Source organism: Notechis scutatus, chromosome Z (assembly GCF_049901735.1).
Source record: "Notechis scutatus isolate UNSWTSFEM ecotype Mainland chromosome Z, rNotScu1.2, whole genome shotgun sequence".
In the NCBI taxonomy this organism is placed as follows: domain Eukaryota; kingdom Metazoa; phylum Chordata; class Lepidosauria; order Squamata; family Elapidae; genus Notechis; species Notechis scutatus.
In genome coordinates this window covers 76,022,064-76,039,131 of record NC_142025.1, presented here as the reverse complement: position 1 = coordinate 76,039,131, position 17,068 = coordinate 76,022,064, and the positions used below count along the sequence as shown (strand labels likewise).

General features: G+C 43.3%; 1 protein-coding gene across 1 annotated transcript in view; it reads right to left on the bottom strand.

Annotated features, from left to right (window-relative positions):
- Window positions 1–17,068, bottom strand: part of ADCY1 (adenylate cyclase 1) — a 256,331-nt gene that overhangs the window by 155,367 nt on the left and 83,896 nt on the right. The window contains exon 2 of the mRNA XM_087946948.1: window positions 3,855–4,004. Coding sequence (XP_087803074.1) covers window positions 3,855–4,004 — 150 coding nt within the window. The remainder of the gene's footprint in view (window positions 1–3,854; window positions 4,005–17,068) is intronic.

Here is a 17,068-nt window from a genome sequence, read left to right as displayed (position 1 = left end):
AGAATAAATGAGGAGAACTCTTGTGGACAATAAAATAGTTTAAAATTGATAAATAATATCTCTAAGTTCTCATCACAATATTTCTTCAGTAAAGTTACATTTTTACATCATTTGTTGTTGATATAAAAGCAGAGGCCTCCTCCCCTCTTTTTACTGGTTGATTCTGCAATTCTATCTACTCTTTGAATCTGAAATCCTGTGGTTTGCAGGTAGTTACCATTAATCAACTTGTTCAGCCACATTTCAATGAAACAGAGGGTTGCCAAATTAGAAAAATCTGTATTGTTTCTATTTAAGAGTAGCAGTTCATCTATCTTATTTACTAGTAAGCGAAAATTAGTTAAGTGCAGAGAGATGAGGGTAGATTTGCTTATCCTATGCTTCCTGAGCCTTTGTAATATCTCTCCTCTCCTGCCTCTCTTCCTCTTCCTTTTGTTTCTTTTTATGCTTCTTCATTTCCGCCAGGCCAGAAGAGATAACTGCCCTTCTCTCAGTCAGAATTTCCACCACATTTGAAAAGAAGAGAGGAATAGTCCCAGAAACCTGTTTGTTTGTAAAGACCATTCTTTAATATCCAAAAGTTCAATTCTAGAATATGAAATTCTTAGAGAGTCACAGAAAATAATAAAAATCATTAAAACTACAAGAGAGCATTTCACCAAAGCTGCTGTCAGCACCACCATCTTGAGGCAATTCTAGTAGGAAAAGCTATGAAAATTGACTAATTAATTGTGCACTAATTATGCTGAACTATATATAAAGTAAATCTTATCCCTGGGACATAGATGATACATCACATTAAGACTTTTTCAGCAATATCCTCACGGTATCTAAAATATATCCTGGGTGTCATTGCTTGTGATCTGGAATAAAGCTAGTAGCTGAGCTAAGAGGCAGATAGCAAAAACAGTTGGAAAAAAAGGTCATTCAGCCATACAGAGTCAGGCAGGTGAAATTATATTGGTTCTTATTAATGTAATGATGACTGAATTTGTAGTTGCAAAAATGTTTGGTCACCTATAGCAATGGGGCTTAAATGCTGCAGACGGCAGCAAACAGTTTGATCCATAGCAAAACTGATTGTTTTATTTCAGCATTTCAGCATTTTAAAGGATTTCAGTTTCTTCTGTTTATGGTACATATAAGGAAGGTCCAAGATTGACTGGATATTTTGAGAGTTCAAAATGCAAGCTCTCCATTATTTAAAAAATGTCCCATTTTGGTTTAGTTTATTTTCAGCTTTCAGAATAAGCCTCCACAATTTGACATAACAAATGATATCAAGAATCTTAACTTTACATCTGATCACATTTTGAACTGTCTTTAAATGTCTGCTAAGGTGCCCCTCTCAGGTCAAGAAAAGTTTAAAGATATACCACTGCTCAAAAAAATAAAGGGAACACAAAAATAAGACATCCTAGATCTGAATGAATGAAATACTCTTATTAAATATTTTGTTCATTACATAGTTGAATGTGCTGACAACAAAATCACACAAAAATTATCAATGGAAATCAAATTTAGCAACCCATGGAGGTCTGGATTTGGAGTTACACTCAAAATTAAACTGGAAAAAAACACTACAGGCTGATCCAACTTTGATGTAATGTCCTTAAAACAAGTCAAAATGAGGCTCAGTAGTATGTGTGGCCTCCACATGCCTGTATGACCTCCCTACAACGCCTGGGCATGCTCCTGATGAGGTGGCGGATGGTCTCCTGAGGGATCTCCTCCCACACCTGGACTAAAGCATCCCCCAACTCCTGGACAGTCTGTGGTGCAACGTGGCATTGGTGGATGGAGCGACACATGATGTCCCAGATGTGCTCAATTGGATTCAGGTCTAGGGAACGGGCGGGCCAGTCCATAGCATCAATGCCTTCGTCTTGCAGGAACTGCTGACACACTCCACCCACATGAGGTCTAGCATTGTCGTGCATTAGGAGGAACCCAGGGCCAACCGCACCAGCATATGGTCTCACAAGGGGTCTGAGGATCTCATCTCGGTACCTAATGGCAGTCAGGCTACCTCTGGAGAGCACATGGAGGGCTGTGCGCCCCCCTAAAGAAATGCCACCCCACACCATTACTGACCCACTGCCAAACCGGTCATGCTGGAGGATGTTGCAGGCAGCAGAAGGTTCTCCACGGCGTCTCCAGACCCTGTCACGTCTGTCACATGTGCTCAGTGTGAACCTGCTTTCATCTGTGAAGAGCACAGGGGCCAGTGGCGAATTTGCCAAACTTGGTATTCTCTGGCAAATGCCAAACGTCCTGCACGGTGTTGGGCTGTAAGCACAACCCCCACCTGTGGACATCGGGCCCTCATACCACCCTCATGGAGTTTGTTTCTGACCATTTGAGCAGCCACATGCACACTTGTGGCCCGCTGGAGGTCATTTTGCAGGGCTCTGGCAGTGCTCCTCCTGTCCCTCCTTGCACAAAGGCGGAGGTAGCGGTCCTGATGCTGGGTTGTTGCACTCCTACGACCTCCTCCACGTCTCCTGGTGTACTGGCCTGTCTCCTGGTAGCGCCTCCATGCTCTGGACACTAAGCTGACAGACACAGCAAACCTTCTTGCCACAGCTCGCATTGATGTGCCATCCTGGATGAGCTGCACTACGTGAGCCACTTGTGTGGGTTGTAGACTCCGTCTCATGCTACCACTAGAGTGAAAGCACTGCCAGCATTCAAAAGTGACCAAACCATCAGCCAGAAAGCATAGGAACTGAGAAGTGGTCTGTGGTCACTACCTGCAGAACCACTCTTTTATTGTGGATGTCTTGCTAACTGCCTATGCTTCCCACCTGTTGTCTATTCCATTTGCACAACAGCATGTGAAATTGATTGTCAATCAGTGTTGCTAACTAAGTGGACAGTTTGATTTCACAGGTGTGATTGACTTGGAGTTACATTGTGTTGTTTAAGTGTTCCCTTTATTTTTTTGAGCAGTGTATTTTTAATACAACATTCCAAGGGCAGGACTGAAGTGAGTCCGGAATAGCTCTGATTCTAATAGATACAGGATTGAAAACCTAAATTGTACTCTTTGATTTCTTCATACTTTAGTTACTTGTTGAATGGTAATGGTAAGTATCTGCCACTATCTATTTTTTTCCAACTAGGAGCGGTCTGTTAATGTGCTTTATTAAATAATTTCTGTAATAAAACAAGAGCATATGCTTATTGTCAAACATTTATTTATTAGTTTGTATGCCGTTCCAGATGAGCTAAATATGAGAGTTGAAACAACAACATAAAAATAGTAAGAAACGCAACATTGTAATCAATGCAATTTATTGGAGTGATGGCATATTTTATATGAAATATGCTGTAAACTCCATACCCAAGCTTTAATTCCATTCTTATGCTGCCTCCTTTATAATTTTACCTCAATTATCTTAATGCAACTGAACTGCTTTAAGACTAGTGTATATCATCTTATGCATAATATCTGTTTAGTATTTTATTATGGAAAACTGTGTAAATTTAAAAATAAAATTTAGCCCAACAGCGTAGATTGTTCTGTTTATTAAATTATTTCTTCCATTCATATTAATACTTCTGAGATAAGATATGTGATTATAAAATCCACTTTGCAAATTAAAATGACCATATTATGTACAAAAGTTCTGCTTAATGACAACCCTCTGGGCTTTTTACTTTATCTAAAATTAGGTTAAATATAAAAAACATAATGGCAGTTGTGTTTTCATTGTTGATAACTAATAAAAAGGAAAACAACAAGGTACTGTAAGAATAAAGCTATCTTTATAGATAAGTTTCTGTAAAGATCAGGCTCTTATTCAATTGTGATGTTGAACAAGATAAAAAAAACACATATTTTAACTGACCTGTTTTTCATTTTCATCCTCCAACTTCAGCCTGTCCTCTATGCAGTTCCTGGCCTGAAGGAAGGCCTTTCTCTGAGCCCTCTCCGTCAATATCCTTACAAAGACCCCATACAGGTTTACACTGACAAAAAGGATAGCATTGGCCATAAGCTGTAAAGAGAAGACAAAAAAGAGAAGGAACACATATATAGAGAGATATATATTATAATACAGGCACTTATATACATCACCATACCACTGTAATTCTATCTAAAATCCTGCTAAATTTATTTCATTATTTTGATATTTAAATGTTACTATTCTCAACATTTATTCAGTCATTAGGATTTCCAACTGACAAGAGTCACGGGTTTTCCAGATCTGCCACCACAAATCCTTTTAATTATAAATTCTGGCTATTAAATCTGGGGACGCAGCATATGCTATATCATTACATTACAGACCTTCATCTTTGGGGTGGCAGTGGCCACAACAGAAAAAAAAAATGAAAGTCTACATCACCACCCAATTCAGAAGATGCTTGGAGCAGTTACTCTGCAAAAAGAGTATATTTATATGGTATAAATAATTATTTCCATTCAGTTGAAGATTCTATCTTTTATAAACTTCTAAAACTCTCATCAACTAAGTGATATGGTGCATCATAGAGCAAAATGTATTTCAAATGGGCTAACTTATGGAACATATCTATTTTCTTTAATTAAAGGACAAGCTTATCAAAACATTCTGACCATTCTCATCCGTTACTTTAATATTATTATTAAATGGCTTCTGAATTCAACATTACTGATCTCTTCCTGAATCCTTGGTTAATGATCCCTGCTCAATCTCCAGAAGAGATACACAAAATGTATTTCAAATGGGCTAACTTATGGAACATATCTATTTTCTTTAATTAAAGGACAAGCTTATCAAAACATTCTGACCATTCTCATCCGTTACTTTAATATTATTATTAAATGGCTTCTGAATTCAACATTACTGATCTCTTCCTGAATCCTTGGTTAATGATCCCTGCTCAATCTCCAGAAGAGATACACAAAATGTATTTCAAATGGGCTAACTTATGGAACATATCTATTTTCTTTAATTAAAGGACAAGCTTATCAAAACATTCTGACCATTCTCATCCGTTACTTTAATATTATTATTAAATGGCTTCTGAATTCAACATTACTGATCTCTTCCTGAATCCTTGGTTAATGATCCCTGCTCAATCTCCATATGGCTAATTGAAGCCATTGGGGCTCTGGATTTCCCTCAGTCAGGGGGCCCTATTGCATCCAGAGCCCCAATGGCTTCAATTAGCCGTATGGAGATTGAGCGAGGATCGTTAACCAAGGACAGTTTCTCTGTTAAAGTCATAGATACTATACAGGCATCTACCAATCGCATTTATGATGCTACTTGGAGGATATTTTGCACTTGGTGTAATAAGACTAATTGTTCGGCTATGGAGGCCTCTATTGGGGACATTCTTGAATTTCTGTAAGACAGGTGGACAAAGGGCTATCACCTAATACTCTTCGCAGACAGATAGCAGCTTTGTCTTCTGTCTTATCCATGGGGTCTTTGGAATCCACTTTTTACCACCCACTGGTCCGCAGATTCCTCAGAGAGGCATTGAATCTGCATCCACCTACCGGTCCACAGGTACCCTACATGGGATCTGTCTAAAGTCCTGTGAACTCTTATGGGAACTCCCTTTGAGCCTCTGAGAACTATTGGCCTTTGGTTTCTGACTATTAAGGTAGCCTTCTTGGTGGCCATCACGTTGGCTAGAAGGGTTTTGGAACTAGCAACAGTCTCAGAGCAGATCTTTGCATTTTCCACCATAACAGGGTGGTCCTTAAGACTAGACCCTACCTTTGTTCTGAAAGTTAACTCTTCGTTCCATAGAACACAGGAACTGATATTACCAGATTTTTGTCCTAGTCCGATTCATGAACTGGAGAAGAAATGGCATGCTCTGGATGTTTTGCAGAGCATTGAAATTTATGTAAAAAGGACTTCTCCACCAAATAGGGTTCCAAGGCATCCCCAAATAGCTTGTCCACTTTTAAAGGCGCTGAAACCACCTTCCACTTCCTCCTGGCATCCGTCTGCCAGTTGTGGAGCCACAATAGTCTCCGTGCCATGACAGAGGTTGCCATGGCCTTAGTGGCAAATTTAGCCGAATCAGGAGTAGCATCTGTGGTGAATTCCGTGGCGGCTATAATTTTGTTCAAATCCTGATGCACTCTGATGCCTGACGCTGGCACTTGCTCCTGTAATTGTTTTAACAAGCAGAGTGAAGCCTGTGTGAAAAAGGATGCTGCTGTAGAGGTGCGGACCGCCCAGGCTAAAGCCTAGTGGGACCTTTGCAGGATGTGTTCTGAGTACTTATCCTCCCCTTTCAATGCATCCTCTGGGTCCATGGGGTTCCCTGAGGAAGATGCAGAAGTAACCACTGGTGGATCCACTGAGGGAAGTTGCAAAGCCTTGCCCAAATCTTGACCCACATTATAGAATTTTTTCTCTGAGGAGGATGGGTTAAGGCCAGTGCCTGGAGAATCGCATTGCTTCAGCACCACATCCAGACATAATCTAGGTGATGGTAAGACCTCTGCCTGGACAGTGGATTGAGAGAACAGTGAATCCCCCTGTGGCTGTCCTTGAGGAATGGGCTGTATCAAGGTCTCATCCAGGGATAACTGGGCCATATTCTTTGCCTTGTGCAACAAGGACTTGAATACTGAGTGGTCAAATAATCCTGAAAGGACAGGCAATTCAGGAGAAATATCCTCATCTTCTGAGAAGTTTGAGTCCCTCACCTCACCTTCCTCTGCCTCAGAGGCAGCAGAGAGACTGCGTTCAGATCCTTTGATAGAAGTAGTCTCTTGATAACCCACCCATTCGCTATGGGTTAGGATGGGCCTGTCTGGTGTTTCTGGAAACTTCAGGCCTAACACTGGGAATTGATACACAAGAGGAGAGCTGAATGGGATGGTTCCTCCACACCCCAGGGGAAATCCCAGAAGGGCCTAAAAGAGGGTGGATCCCATTTATAATATCTTGCCTAATAGTGGCTGAAATCACCTCTCTCATAGAATCTGACATCTCAGTCCCTGAAGAGTCCCCTGGGCGAATGCCTGCAGCAGTGGGGGTGAAAGTGGCTTCTGCTCGTGACAAGGGCCACCTAAGGGGCTGACTAAAGGCTGGAAGGACAGGTTCAACCCAAGCAACAGGCCTGTTGCTGGGGCCTTTTCTACTCAAATCCTATGGCAGAGCAGGATTAAACTCAGTAGCTCCCTCTGGTGACCAAGAATGCAGAATTTGAATATCAACAGTCTGCAGATCCGCCCCAGCAACAGTGGGATGGAGTGACAGTTGGCTCCGCCCCCCCCCTTTGTTCCCAGCCCTTTGCAAACTGCCATTCAAGGGCCTCATGCTTTCCTTCTACAGATTCTTCTGCTTTAGATTTTTTCTTTGTGGCAACAACCTTGACCTTAATTTTTGCTGCTGCCCCTTGAGCTGAGGAATGTCTCTTGGATCTTCTGTGCCTTGAAGAGGCCTGTGCCATTGCAGGGGATAGGGGCTCTTGTCTGCCTGCTCCCCCTTCCATGATTCTGTTGCTGCCAAACCAGTCCCTTTCTGCTTCAGCCACGCAGGCTAGGGTGAGCCGTGAGACTGCAGAATAAAGCAAGGGATCGATCTCTCCCACCCCGCAATTAGCGCCAGTCAGCTGTGGCCAGCAGCACAGCAGGAGCTTTGGGCAGTATATAAGAAGAGAATTGGTTGGTTAGGGCAATGTAATCCATATTGCTGCTATGCTCGCTCCCTGTAACAACTCACAGTTGGCAAAAGTTGGTTGACTGCTGGTGTCCTCAGCGTCAAAAATGAACTCTGGCCCTGGAATCACCTTGTGGGGGAGAAAGAGCCCTTCCAGCCCCCACACGGCATCCTCTCAGTGCTCCCGGGTTCCTGGGAGCCACTGATCACCGCTTTATTTCTCTAATTTGACTATTTTAAAACAATTTTTGAAGCTTTTGGCTCTGAGAGCATTACAGAACACAACCAGTTCAACAAGCTGACTGAGTCAAAAGTTGGGGTAACCATAGCAACGGTGACAAGGTCAATGATTTGTCAGACTTGGTCATGTGACGAGGAGATGAGGACAATCCACACTAGACTCTCGCAACAGTCTAACAGAGAAGCCTTTCTTTCTCTCCCCGAAATTCCACCAGAATGGCACAGCCTTTTGGAGCAGGATGCCTTGCAGGGTCCCAAAGACTCATTTCTGGTAGAGTTTGGGGAAGAGAAAGAAAGACTTTTGCTGCTTTCCTTGCATGCAGCCAAAAGCAGAAGAAAGAAGAGGAAAGAAGCAGCCCGGTGGCCAGATCAGGCATATGGGGCGAGTGGGGCAAGTCCCCCCTCTGCCCTTTCCCTCCTCCCCTCACTACCTCATGTTGTTCACAATGCAAGTGATGCAAGCCTTGTGTTCCCATGAGCCATGTGGGTGGTGCAGCCTTGTGTTCCCGCGCAGTCTGGATTAATTGCTTTGGGGGGTGCTTTGAGGGTGACATTTCTCTGCGGACCACCAAAATTTTCTCGTGGACCACCAGTGGTCACCGGCCCACCAGTTGGCGACCACTGTCCTAAAGGGTACAAGTTCAAGTACAAATAGTTCAGGCAGCAAAGTATGGTATCACTTTCAGCTTACCATCTTTCTTAGTAATTATAAAATACTTAAAAGGAGGCAGGGCATTATTCCCCTAGAGAAACTCTAGAACCTATGAGATAGAACATAGAATAGCATTGGAAAAGACATTGGAGGGCTTCTAGTCCAACTCTCTGCTCAAGCAGGAGACTCTATACAATTCCAGCAAATGGCTGTTCAAACATTTCTTAAACCCCCAGTGATGGAACTGAAGGCAAGTTAGTCCATTGCTTGATTGCTCTCACCATTAGGAATTTCCCACTTAATTCTAGATTGCTTCTCTCTGTGGTAAGTTTCCGCCCATTGTTTCTTGTCTCGCCTTCTGGTGCTTTGGAAAATAGGCTGTCCCCCCTCATATTTGAAGGAGCCCCTCAAATGTTGGAACACTTCTATCATGTCTCCCCTAATCCTTCTTTTCATTAGGCTAGACATGCCCAATTCCTGTAACCCTTCTTCATATATTTTAGTCCTACCACCCCCATCAGTCTCAACATCTTTTTTACGTATATTGTGGTGACAAGAACTGGGTGCAATATTCCAAGTGTGTCCTGCTAAGGCTTTGTAAAATGGTACTAGAACTCCATGTGATCTTGATTCTACCCTCTATTAATGTAGCCTAGGATTGCATTGGCTTTTTTTGGCTGCTGCAACACTGTTGACTCATATTTAAGTGATTGCATCAGGACTTCAAGATTCCTCACACAATTGCTGGTATTGAGCCAATTTTAACCTAGTCTGTACCTATACAATTTTTTTCTTGCCTATGTAAAACTTTACATCTATGATAAATTTCATTCAGATAGGGCCCAGTGTTCAAGTCTTTCAAGATCTTTTTGGATCTTGAGCTTATCTTCAGGGATGTTGGCTATTCCTTACAGCTTAGTGTCATCTGCAAATTTGATGAGTTTCCCTTCTAGTTCCTCACCTAAATCATTTATGAGGTTATTAAAGACTACTTGGCCTAAAATAGAACCTTGGAGTATTCCTCTATTTATTTCCCTCTGTATGGATGTAATTCCACTGAGGACCACACGTTGAGTACAATATGATGGTCAATTACAAACCCATCTGGTGGTGGTCCTGCTAACTCACATTTCTCTAGCTTGCCAAAAAGAAAGTTGTGATCTACTTTATCAAATATTTACTGAAAGCTAAATATACTATGTCCACAGCATTTCGCTGATCCACTAATTTAGTCACTTTGTCAAAGAATGAAATAAGATTTTTTTGGCATGATCTGTTTTTGACAAACCCATATTAGCTCTTGGTTATAACTTTGTTTGCTTCTCTATTTTTGAAAAGATTGTTTTCTTGTCATTTAATTCATGCTAAGCATCACTTTTATATGATTTTCAAAATGATATAAAATAATCACACATTACTTAGTCATACAAGTAATTTATCCCAATTATATGAATATTTACTCAGAAATAAGTCCCGCTATTGTACATGCTAGTGAAATGAATTAGAACCTTGGTCACTTAACGAAAATTATTGAGTAAATCAATATAAATCTGCATAAGTGGTGAAAAATAGCATAAGTTTCAGAGTTCACCAAAGTTATGAACACGTTGGCTTTCAGCAGTATTTTTCACTAATTTGGCCCAAATAAGCCAGTAAATAGAAGTCTGAGGCTTCCAGTAAACTTAAGCCATTGTATTATTTTTAAAGAAAAAAAAAAACAATGCATCTATCAAGCATCCAGAAAGTATCCATGATACCAATCACTCCAAGATGTTATCTCTCCAATTGATTTATTAGAAACAGATCTGGCATGTCAAAAGCAATTTCCCAAGTGAAAGTTTTTTTGCGCGTTACATAGAACCCACCTTCTCTCCTCCCTTCTCTCCTCCCACTTCTACACTTCATAAATCACGAGAACCAATTAACTGCAACTGGAAATTCTTAATACGACACATAGAATAACCTTGAACTTTTCAACTCCTCTAACTCTCTAAAAAAAATGTGGCAGCTGAATTTCAAAGCTGACAGGCGTCCCCCCTTGAAAACTCCTCCTCCTAAAATAAAAGAAAAAAAACACACATATGGGGGGTTAATACATTGTCCTTAACCCCCTCTCTCCCCCACGAGGACCCTTCAGTTTGTGGGGAAAATCCTCATGGAATTGGTTAACCAATTGATCAGCATGAACATCCCAACTCTTTACCCAACTAGCATCTAAGACCAAATATTGCAATCGGCCATGGTGTAATCGAGAATCGAGAATTTTTTGAATCTCACAATGTGTTTCCCCATGTACTGTCAACGGTTTAGAGGGAGTGAATGGCAGTGGTCTTATCATCGATGTAGTAGCTGGTTTTAGTAAACTACAATGGAACACTGGGTGAATTTTCCCCAATAGTCGAGGAAGACGTAATTGGACAATGACTGGATTGATTATCTTTGAAATGGGGAATGGACCCAAGAATTTTGGACCCAGCTTCTTACTGGGAGTTTCAACCTAAGGTACTTGGTCGACAAATATACTTTGTCCCCTACTTTAAAAGGCAGTTGAAGAGATCTATGTTTATCCACCTGTTTTTTATAATTTTTTGCAGCTTCGGTCAAAGCTTTTTTGTATCTTCCCACCCTTTCTTTAATGAGTTCATCCATTCTGTTACGGATATAGATGAGGGAGGTTGTCTAGGTAACTCTGGCATCAGGACAAAATCCATTCCAATGTTGATTTGGAATGGAGTCAATCCTGTGCTGCTATGTACTGCATTATTGTAAGCAACCTCTGCAAAAAGTAATAACTCAGCCCAATTTTCTTGTTGATAATTTACATAGTATCTAATATATTATTCAATCATGGCGTTAGCCCTCTCCGCTGCTCTGTTACAAGCAGGATGGAAAGCTGAGGAGAACTCTTGAGAGGAGCCAATGGATTTCAGAAATTCCCTCCAAAATTTTGCGGTAAATTGTACCCCTCTGCCTGATATTATTCTACGAGGTACTCCATGTAGTCTATAGATATGTTTCACGAACAGCTTTGCAAGTTTTTTCACAGATGGAAGCCCTTTGCAGGCTATAAAATGGGCCTGTTTGGAGAATAAGTCAATTATAGTCCAAATGACTGTATTCCCTTCACTCTTAGGTAATTCAACAATAAAGTCCATTGCGATTTCTTCCCAAGGTTGGGTTGGTTCAGCAACTTATTGCAGGAGGCTGGGGTTTTTCCAGTTCTTTGTTTCATTGTGGCACAAATTGAACAACTTGTTACATAGTCCTCAAAAATCAGGTTTCATTTTTGGCCACCAGAACTGTCTTCTGAGTAAATGTAGGGCTTTTAGGAATCTGAAGTGGCCTCCCAGCCGGGAATCGTGGCTACACTTTAGTACCAGTAGTCTTAGGGTTGTGGGTACATAAAGCTTAGTCCCTTTCCAAGCTAGTCCATCATTCATCGTCAACTCAGTTTGATGGTCCAGGAAACAAGGATCAGTCAATAGGGCCGTTTTCAATTCTGCAGTCAGCTTATCTTCCAGGCATTGGGGGTTGCAGTTAGCTTGGGTTCGATTGGTTACTTGGCCAGCCAATTGAGCATTTGAAATTAAGGCTTGTACTATTTCCTCTAGGTGGCTGTCAAACTGAGGTTTTCTGGACAGAGCATCTGCCACTACGTTCTTTCCTCTGGCGATATATTTAACATTGAAATTGAATCGCTTGAAATATTGAGCCCAGCAGACTTGTTTGGGCGATAATCTCCTAGGGGTCTTTAGAGCCTCAAGGTTCTTATGATCAGTCCATATATCAAAGGCCTCTGGCTCCCCTCCTAAAAAATACCTCCAAGTCAATAAAGCCCATCATATGGCCAATGCTTCTTTCTCCCAGACCGCCCACCTTCCCTCTGTGTCTGTCAGCTTTTTGGACACATAAGTGCAAGGCATCAGTCAGCCTTGAGAGTCTTTTTGCAGCAAAACAGCTGCCACTGCTATATCACTTGCATCTGTTTGGACAATAAAAGGCTTGGTCGTGTCTGGGTGCTTGAGGATGGACTCCGTTGCAAAGAGGCGTTTTAATATCTTGAAAGCTTTCTGACAGTCCATAGTCCAAGCCAGGGGTTGATTCAGCTTTGGTTTGGTGGGTGACGGGCCCGTTTTTAACAGCTCCATCAATGGGAGGGCAACTTCAGCAAATGACGGAATGAATTGTCTATAGAAGTTGGCAAACCCCAAGAAACTTTGAAGTTGTTTTTGGGTTCTGGGGGGTTGCCAGTCCAGCACCGCTTTCACCTTTCCGGGGTCCATTTCAATCTCCAGATTGGATATTCGGTAGCCTAGGTAGTCTAGCGATTCTTTGTGGAATTCACATTTTGAGAGTTTCACGTATAATTTGGCGGCTAGAAGTTTTTCTAGAACCTGTCGGACCAATTGAACATGTTCATCCATGGTTTCGCTGAAGATAAGGATGTCATCTAGGTACACGAGGACCCTCTGGTAAAGGTGCGGGTGTAGCACCTTATTGATGAGTTGCATAAATACTGCAGGAGCCCCCTGAAGTCCGAAAGGCATAACTTTGAATTGGAAGCTACCCAGAGGGCAGTTAAAAGCAGTTTTCCACTCATCTCCCTCTTTGATGTGGACCCGGTAGTAAGCTTCCCTGAAATCTAGCTTGGTGAATAATTTTCCCTTCAACAGGTGGTTCAATAAGTCCTTCATAAGAGGGAGAGGATACATGTTTTTGACAAATACGGCGTTCACACATCTAAAGTCAACACACAATCTCAATCCGCCATCTTTCTTCTCCTTGAACATGGGGGCAGCTAATCTTGATTTGGCAGGCTCAATAAAACCTCATTTCAAACTGCTGTCGATGTATTTCCTTAATTCAGCCATTTCAGCAGGCGTCATGGAATACATCTTTGGTTTTGGTAATTTCACCCCGGGCTCTAATTCTAAGGTGCAATCAGTGGCTCGATGGGGAGGTAAAATATCACACACTTCTTCACTGAATACTTTAGCCAAATCTTTGTATTGGTCGGGTAGCTGGTGGTTATCTGAAAGAAGGTGGGATGCCATGGATGCTGGCTCATGCTCTGGGTTCGAGCTGACTGGTGGCTTTTTAGTGGGTGGAAGAGGGGGCAATGGACCCGTTCCAATAAAGATTTTTCTGAATCCATCCTCCCATTTGATCGTCGGGGCCCATTTGTCTAACCAAGCAAATCCCAGTATTATTGATTCTGACATCTTGGGGGCCACTATGAAGCGTATGAATTCACGATGGGGCCCTAATTCCATCTTGATTAATTCTGTCAATTGAGTGTCTGCCCCCAATTAAGGTTCCATCCACTTGCTCAAATCTGATTGGGTGTTTTAGTGGGTTAGTCTTTATGCCCAATTGTTCAATGACAGGGAGTCTGATAAGACATCTAGAACACCCAGTATCAATGGCAGCTTTTAACTCCGCGGCCTCCCCCGTGTTTGGTACCACTAACTTGACCTTGACTGTAAAAGGTATGATGGGATCACTCACTATTGGGTCGTCTTTGCAGGTCAGGTTTTCGGGGACGTGGTTTCGGTCTGGTGGTCCGTTGCTCCCATCTGCGCAGAGGGGGCTTTCCCAGCTGTGTTTGGTGAACCCATCCCTGCCCGGAGGTCTTCCTTGATTCTTCTGACCTCTAACAGCTGTATTAGGCTTCGACTGTGGAGCTTGTGGCACAGGAGCAGGGGCTAGACAGTCTGCTGCCCTATGACCGGCTTGGCCACATCGGTAACATTTCAGCACCCAGGTGGATCAGGTACGAGCAGGTTCGGCTGCTCCGGTCGGCAGTCTCCTCGCCACAATTCTCTTAGTCAGGGCTGCCGGAAGGGGTTTCCTGTGTGGGTTGATGCTGTGATCTAAGCTGAGGGAGGTGGTATACCACGACTGTAAGGTCTCTGGGATTCACCTAATTTCACAGGCCTTCTTTACTTCTGGATCAATGGCTTTTTAAAAATAGTTTAAAGTCATTCTTTCAGGCCAACCCATGAGGTGGCTTGCGACCCTTCTAAAGTCCCAAATGAATTCTGACAATGGTTGCTTGCCTTGTCTCATTTCCATTAACTTCTCTTCATTCTCTGCTATCCTGTCTGGATTTTCAATTCTGAGTCTTAATAATTGAATAAATCTGTTTACATTGTATAATTTGGGGGCTTGTTCGTTGCGTAGTTGGGCCACCCGATCTAACCTTCCTTTATCCCATTTGTTATGGCCATAACCAAATGGCGCTCTGTGGCATATTGATCTCCAAATTGTTCTATATGGGATCAGATTCGAGTGATGAAGTAATTGAAATGTTCGTGGTGGCCATCGAATATGGCCTCAAAGGGTATTCGGTCTGGCCTGGGTCGTGGTTGCGAAGGTGGCACCTGCCAGGCCCCTGCAGGTTGTACTGAAATGGAAGGAAAGACCAGGTGGCGTACGTAGGCTGGGTAGGCCCCCTGAACTCTGGCTGGGGGATGCCTCTCTGGAATAGGGGTCCCTGTGGCCTCGCTTATGGTTGGGGCTGCAATTGTGGTTGCCAAGAGGAAGATGGGTGTGGCCTGGTCAGGTGGAGGGGGTGTGGCTGCTGTCTGCTGTCTGGGCAACCCCCCTTCAGACCAGGGCTGTGTTGGTGCTGGCTGCCATTGGCATTGAATCCACCCCTGGCCTGGATAAAATCCCCATCCTGGAGGGATACTCTCTGCAGGGGGCAAAATTCCTTCTGGAAAATGAGGGGATTGCCTCTGAGGCTGCAACATGCCTCTGTTAGTTGATGCTTCTTTATGACTTCCTCCAACTGGCATCTGTATAGTCTCCTCGTTCCTCACGATATTTGGATAAGTGAATATGGGTGGTCTCAAGCTTCCACCCGTCCAAACAGCCTGTGAGACCAAATCTGTCACCTTTAAATTCTGGAACTGTTGATGTAAATCTTCCCTTGATGGACTTCCAGGAATAATCTGGGGGTTGTCTTCTTGAGAGAAATCCAACCCCAATTGTCTCTCTTCCCTCCAATCCGACAGAATAGTCATATGCCTGGGGCTAGAGAAAGATTTCTCTTCAGACAGCTGGGTTACCTCTGGGTTATAACAACTTCTTGAATTGAAACGCTTTGGTATATCTCCCAAATCTCTTTCTCCTACTGCCATCCTGAAAGCATCCATCATCTCCTCCAAACAAGGACTGGCAGGTTCAATTAATGCTCCGGAGGGAGGACCCCCACAAACTCCCCCCTGCACACCTCTAACTTCGGCTGATTGCTGCTCTTTCTCCATTTCTGGGAAAAGAACTCCAGGGCATCAGCCAAGCCCATTCAAAAAATAAAAGTTGGGAAATAAATGCCAAGCATCCAGAAAGTATCCATTATATCAATCACATTATCTCTCCAATTGATTTATTAGGAACAGATCTGGCATGTCAAAAGCAATTTCCCAAGTGAAAGTTTTTTCGTGCATTACGCAGAACCCACCTTCCCTCCTCCTGTCTCTCGTCCCACTTCTACACTTCATCAATCACGAGAACCAATTAACTGCAACTGGAAATTCTTAATACGACACACAGAATTAACCTTGAACTTTTCAACTCCTCTAACTCTCCCCAAAAATGTGGCAGCTGAATTTCAAAGCTGACAGCATCTTTTTATCACATAAGATAAAAATTTAAATCAATAATTGGTAGGTATATTTTTAACAATATTAATGCAGTACTTCCATCCTTCTAAGGTCGGTAAAATGAGGAGCCAGATTGTTGGGACAATAAGTTGACATTTGTAAACCACTCAGAGAGTCCTGTAAAGCAGTGGTCCCCAACCTTTTTTGTACCAGGGACCAGTTTCAAGCACAAACACTTTTTCAGGACGGGGGGGAGAGTCCGAGTTTGGTGGTTTGCTTGCAGACGTTTTATTACCTGACTAGGTAACATCTGATGTTGTTACCTAGTTGGGTAATAAACGTCTGCCAAAAACTCACCTGGATTCAGAGAGCGCCTCGGCCCTGCCTCCCTCAGCCCCATCCCTCAGGTGTCTCCCTCCCTCCCTCAGGTGTCTGCCTCGTTCCTCTCTCAGTCGCTCTCTCGCTGCTCCACCAGCCCAGGAAGAAACTGCTTCAAAGAAGCCGGGGTGGTGGCTTTTCCTGTCGCCGCAGCTCCTCCGAGCGCCCGTTTACCCCCCACCCCGCCCGCCCACGCAGCAGTTCAATCCACAGTGCTCCGTTCTGCCTGCCTGCCTTCTTCGTTTGGAGCAGCTTCGGCTGATAAAAAGAGCGAATAGTTATTATTCTCAGCCGAAGCTGCTCCCAAACAACCAGACAGGCAGAACGGGGCACTGAATGGAATCGTGGGCAGGCGGGGTGGGGTGAACGGGCGCTTGGAGGAGCTGCGGCGACAGGAAAGCCACCCCCGGCTTCTTTGAAGCAGTTTCTTCCTGGGCTGGTGGAGCAGCGAGAGAGCGACTGAGAGAGGAACGAGGCGGGAGGAAAACCGCCGCTGAGCCAGAGAGCAGGACAGGCTTCGGTTGCTTCCTCCCTCCCCTTCTTTCATTTGTGTCCTTGATCCCCGA